The sequence below is a fragment of the Myotis davidii genome, unplaced genomic scaffold, assembly GCF_000327345.1.
Source record: "Myotis davidii unplaced genomic scaffold, ASM32734v1 scaffold319, whole genome shotgun sequence".
In the NCBI taxonomy this organism is placed as follows: Eukaryota; Metazoa; Chordata; class Mammalia; order Chiroptera; family Vespertilionidae; genus Myotis; species Myotis davidii.
This window is the reverse complement of record NW_006290675.1, coordinates 295,450-299,897: the sequence shown is the minus strand read 5'-3', so window position 1 is coordinate 299,897 and position 4,448 is coordinate 295,450. Positions and strand designations below refer to the sequence as shown.

The 4,448-nt window shown below is 61.7% G+C and overlaps 1 protein-coding gene across 1 annotated transcript in view; it reads left to right on the top strand.

Annotated features, from left to right (window-relative positions):
- UNC5A (unc-5 netrin receptor A) overlaps positions 1-4,448 on the top strand; it is a 75,664-nt gene that overhangs the window by 64,725 nt on the left and 6,491 nt on the right. Inside the window, exons 5-9 of the mRNA XM_006763711.2 lie at positions 1,477-1,620; positions 1,829-1,932; positions 2,036-2,216; positions 2,770-2,937; positions 3,429-3,593. Coding sequence (XP_006763774.1) covers positions 1,477-1,620; positions 1,829-1,932; positions 2,036-2,216; positions 2,770-2,937; positions 3,429-3,593 — 762 coding nt within the window. The remainder of the gene's footprint in view (positions 1-1,476; positions 1,621-1,828; positions 1,933-2,035; positions 2,217-2,769; positions 2,938-3,428; positions 3,594-4,448) is intronic.

The window sequence follows — 4,448 nt, the reverse complement described above, 5'->3', positions numbered from 1 at the left end:
CTGAGAATGACCTCAGGCAGAGGTGACACCTTCCCCCAATCTCCTGTGAGAACTAGCCAGAGGCAGGGGCGAGTGATAGGGACTGAGGTGGGAACTGGGGGCTCGTGAGGGGGGTGTGGGCAGGGGTCAGGAGAGACACGGTTAGAGAAATTAAGAGAGAAAACAGCCTCCCTGCTCAGCTGGACTGCTGCTCCTCCTGCAATGCAGCCCTAATTGAATTTCTCTGTTAACAATGGAAACACATTGCTGCCCGGCCTCTCTCCCTCTTTCTGATAAGCCACTGACCCGAGGGAAATTGGGGTCAGAAGGAGGAGAAATTGGAAACAAACGGTCTTTTCTCACTCCTGGGACATTGGTTCTGGCCCAGGGCCAGGAGGCTGCTGTCCCCTCTTCTGGGTCCTCAGAAGGTCTGGGCCCTCCTCGTACCCCCACTCCCTGGGTCCCAGGGTGGCCGAGGGCAGGGGCCTGCGTCCATTCTTGAGCGAGGTCCTCTGGCTCAGCTGGTGCAGAGCAGGTCCCGACACCCATCGCAGGCAGCCTCCCGCTGTGGGCCACCCCCTCACCCTTGCAGACACTTCTCCCTAATGGCCTGGGTCCTCCCAGCCCACCCAGGTGACTACGGGACACCCTCAACATGCTTTGGGTTCAGATCGCCGTGGGAGGAGGACCTACGGCAGTGATGACGAACCTATGACACGCGTGTCAGAGGTGACACGCGAACTCATTTTTTTGGTTGATTTTTCTGTTAAATGGCATTTAAATATATAAAATAAATATCAAAAATATGTCTTTGTTTTACTATGGTTGCAAATATCAAAAAATTTCTATATGTGACACGGCACCAGAGTTAAGTTAGGGTTTTCCAAAATGCTGACACGCCGAGCTCAAAAGGTTCGCCATCACTGACTAACGGCAAGCCCTCGTCCTGTGAGCATGTTCCGTCACCCATAGTGGGAGCAGTGCGGCCCAGGGCTCGGGCGGGGTGGAGGGGGTGTGCAGAAGACAACAGCCAGCATGTGGGGATTGCTTGCTAAGCCCAGGGGTCTATTATCACACTAGGCAATGGGTGCAATTATCCTGTTAATAACTGCTATTATGTTATCACATGTCTGGGTCCACCTGCTAACCCCCAGGGAGCTGAGCCAGATCCTTCCTCACCCTTTTACCCACAAAGCCCTCCGGCTGGCCAGTCTGCCACACCCCTTCTTCCTGGGGTCCTGGGAGGCCAGCCCCTGCTGCCAGAAGCCCCGTTAGGGGCATTTCTATAAGTGACTCCGGGGACAGGCCCCTGGGTAACGGAGTACAAAGAATGGAAGGACTAAAACCTACCCCTAGCTTCCAGGGCAGACCCACTGAGCTCCCATGGGTCCCCCAGAGTGCCCTCCAGGTTGAGAGTTGCCCCGGTGTCTGCTCTGGCCTGGAACAAGGAGGCTCAGTGTGGCCCGGGCCCTAGCAACCCACCCCTCCCGCCCCCAGGCCTGCCTGCCATGGAAGTCCGCATCAATGTCTCAAGGCAGCAGGTGGAGAAGGTGTTTGGGCTGGAGGAGTACTGGTGCCAGTGCGTGGCCTGGAGCTCCTCAGGCACCACCAAGAGCCAGAAGGCCTACATCCGAATAGCCTGTGAGTCCGGGGCCTGCCCTCAGGTGGGGGGTGGGAGGGGGTCCTGTCAGAAAGCCTGGGTCCTGCCTTGATGGGAGGAAGAGCCACCCATAGCCGCTGGGCACTTGGCACCTCCTTCTGCCATGTGCCGTGGCTCCTGTGGGACCCGGGAAGCGGGCCAGGCTACGGGCAGGAGGCGCCCAGCTGGAGGACGCTCTTGTTCTTCCAGATTTGCGCAAGAACTTCGAGCAGGAGCCGCTGGCCAAGGAGGTGTCCCTGGAGCAGGGTATCGTGTTGCCCTGCCGCCCGCCGGAGGGCATCCCCCCGGCAGAGGTGAGGGGACTCCCAAGCTCGGGTCCTGCCTGCCCAGCCCCCAGACTGACCCCCGGGGACTGCTCTCACCCGGGGCTGTGCAGAGGTGTGGCTCCTTCCCCAGGTGGAGTGGCTCCGGAATGAGGACCTGGTGGACCCGTCCCTGGACCCCAACGTGTACATCACCCGGGAGCACAGCCTGGTGGTGCGACAGGCGCGCCTGGCCGACACGGCCAACTACACCTGCGTGGCCAAGAACATCGTCGCCCGACGCCGCAGCGCCTCTGCCGCCGTCATCGTCTACGGTGGGCCCCGGCACTGGCCGGGGAGGGAGAGCTCAGAAGTCCTCGGGGTGGCACTGTGACTGGCTCCCCAGGGAGGCAGGGCCAGGCAGGCCAGGCTGTGGGCTGACTGGGAAGGGCAGGGCCTTTCTGAGCCTATCAGGGAGCCAAAGGGTGTGTCGGTGAAGGTGCGGGGTGGCTGGTCATCTGTAGCCACACCATCCCCTGGCTGACTTGTGGGCAGGGAGCATTGTGCAGGAGATGAGGGTTCAGAGGGAGACTAGGAAGTGACCTTGGGCGGGAAGTAGTGTTCTGGGCGCCCCCAGGAGCAGGCAGAGGGAGGGGGTGCAGAAGTTGCCCCTCTGAAGGCTGGAGTCTGAGCTGGAGGGGCCTGGGAGCTACAAGTTCAGGCTGGCTGCCCTAGTGCCCACAGCACCTGCTGGTGGAAGGAAGGGACAGTTGGCACAGTGTGGCCTGCCCTCCAGGGCTTCCCCTCCAGCCCCCTGCCCTGGTCCCTGGGCCAGCATGTCTGAGGAAGCCCCCGCTCCCTGACCCCAGTCCTTCTCTGTCCGGCCAGTGAACGGTGGGTGGTCGACGTGGACCGAGTGGTCCGTCTGCAGCGCCAGCTGTGGGCGCGGCTGGCAGAAACGGAGCCGGAGCTGCACCAACCCGGCGCCTCTCAACGGGGGCGCCTTCTGTGAGGGGCAGAATGTCCAGAAAACAGCCTGCGCCACCCTGTGCCCAGGTACCAGCAGCTGCCGCCTCCTGCATCGCTCCTCACCTCGCCATCTCCGTGCCCTGGCTCCATCACACCCGCCAGCCTGCCCCCCATGGCTCCATCCCACCCGCCCGCACGCAGGGCCAGGCTCAGTCCAAGGCCAGGATGGGGTTCAGTGTGATGGAGGCAGGGCTCGGTCCATGTCCGCCTCCGTCTCGGCAGAGGGTCTGAGCCCCAGAGTTTCAGGTGCAGTCAGGACAGGGGCAGTCAGTGGGGCAAGGGCAGGGCTTAGCCTGGGTGCCCACACGGCCCCAGGGCGGCGGCAGCCCCCGGGTGTGGGTAGAGCCAAACAGGCAGGTGTCATTGCGCCTCCCATCATTAGCATGTGTCATCCAGGCCAGCTGGACACCAGAGGGTGTGCAGGGTGGGCCTCCCTGGCCCTGACCTTGCACCCAGAGCCTGAGCTGGCTCCCCAGGCTGACAGCGTCATCTCTTCTCTCTGTGTCTGTCTCCCCTAGTGGACGGCAGCTGGAGCCCGTGGAGCAAGTGGTCGGCCTGTGGGCTTGACTGCACCCACTGGCGGAGCCGCGAGTGCTCTGACCCAGCACCCCGCAACGGAGGCGAGGAGTGCCAGGGTGCCGACCTGGACACCCGAAACTGCACCAGCGACCTCTGTGTGCATAGTGAGTCCTCTGCCCTAGAAGTCCTCTTGAGTTGGCCAGGACTGGCCCTGCCCAGCTCCAGGGAGGTGGTGGCTCAGGGATTTAGTCCCCTGCCACAGGCTGCATCCCCTCTCCAAAGCTCAGGACCCTCGGGGACCCCCATCATAAACACCCACATGCGTGCCCCTGCACACCCCAGTACACCCCTCGTCTCCCCCAAAACATGCATACTTTTGAACTTTGTGCACATGCCCCCCCCCTCTCCTGAAGCGTCACCTCCTCCCTGTCCCCCAAGTGCACAGGCAAGTCCTGTGGGGACACCAGGCCTGTGAGGCCTGTTAATTACAAGGCCATAACTAACAATTAAAGATCTCTGTTGGATTTTTTCTCTAGAACACACCCTCCCCCATTCTTTCAATTAAAAACCTAATTATCTGTGTCAATTCCTTTCTGATGGACATTTCTTCCATTATGCAAAGCCCTTCTAAAATCAATACGGCTTCCTCTGGGCAGTCAGTCACCCTCCCCAGCCGCGCCCCCGGCCTGGAGAGGCCGGCGAGGAGAAGAGACCTGGGAGGGACCAGGGACCAGGTGGGCAGACCCCCCGGGAAGCGGATCCCATGCTCTGGGGGTCCCAGGAGCTCCCAGCAGCTTCAGCTGCCTGGGCCCCAGAAGCGGGGGTTCAGCCCCATCCAAGGCCGTCTGGGGAAGCGTCTCTTCCTCGCCCTCCTGGGGATCAGCAGCCTCCGCGTGAATTGAGCCTGTGAGGGCTGTGATTGGCTCCGTGACACACGAGGTGGCGGCAGATGCAGGGCGGGGATGCTCGCCTGCTGACTCCCTGCTCACGCGCCAGCGTCCGCTGCCCAATAGTGCTGA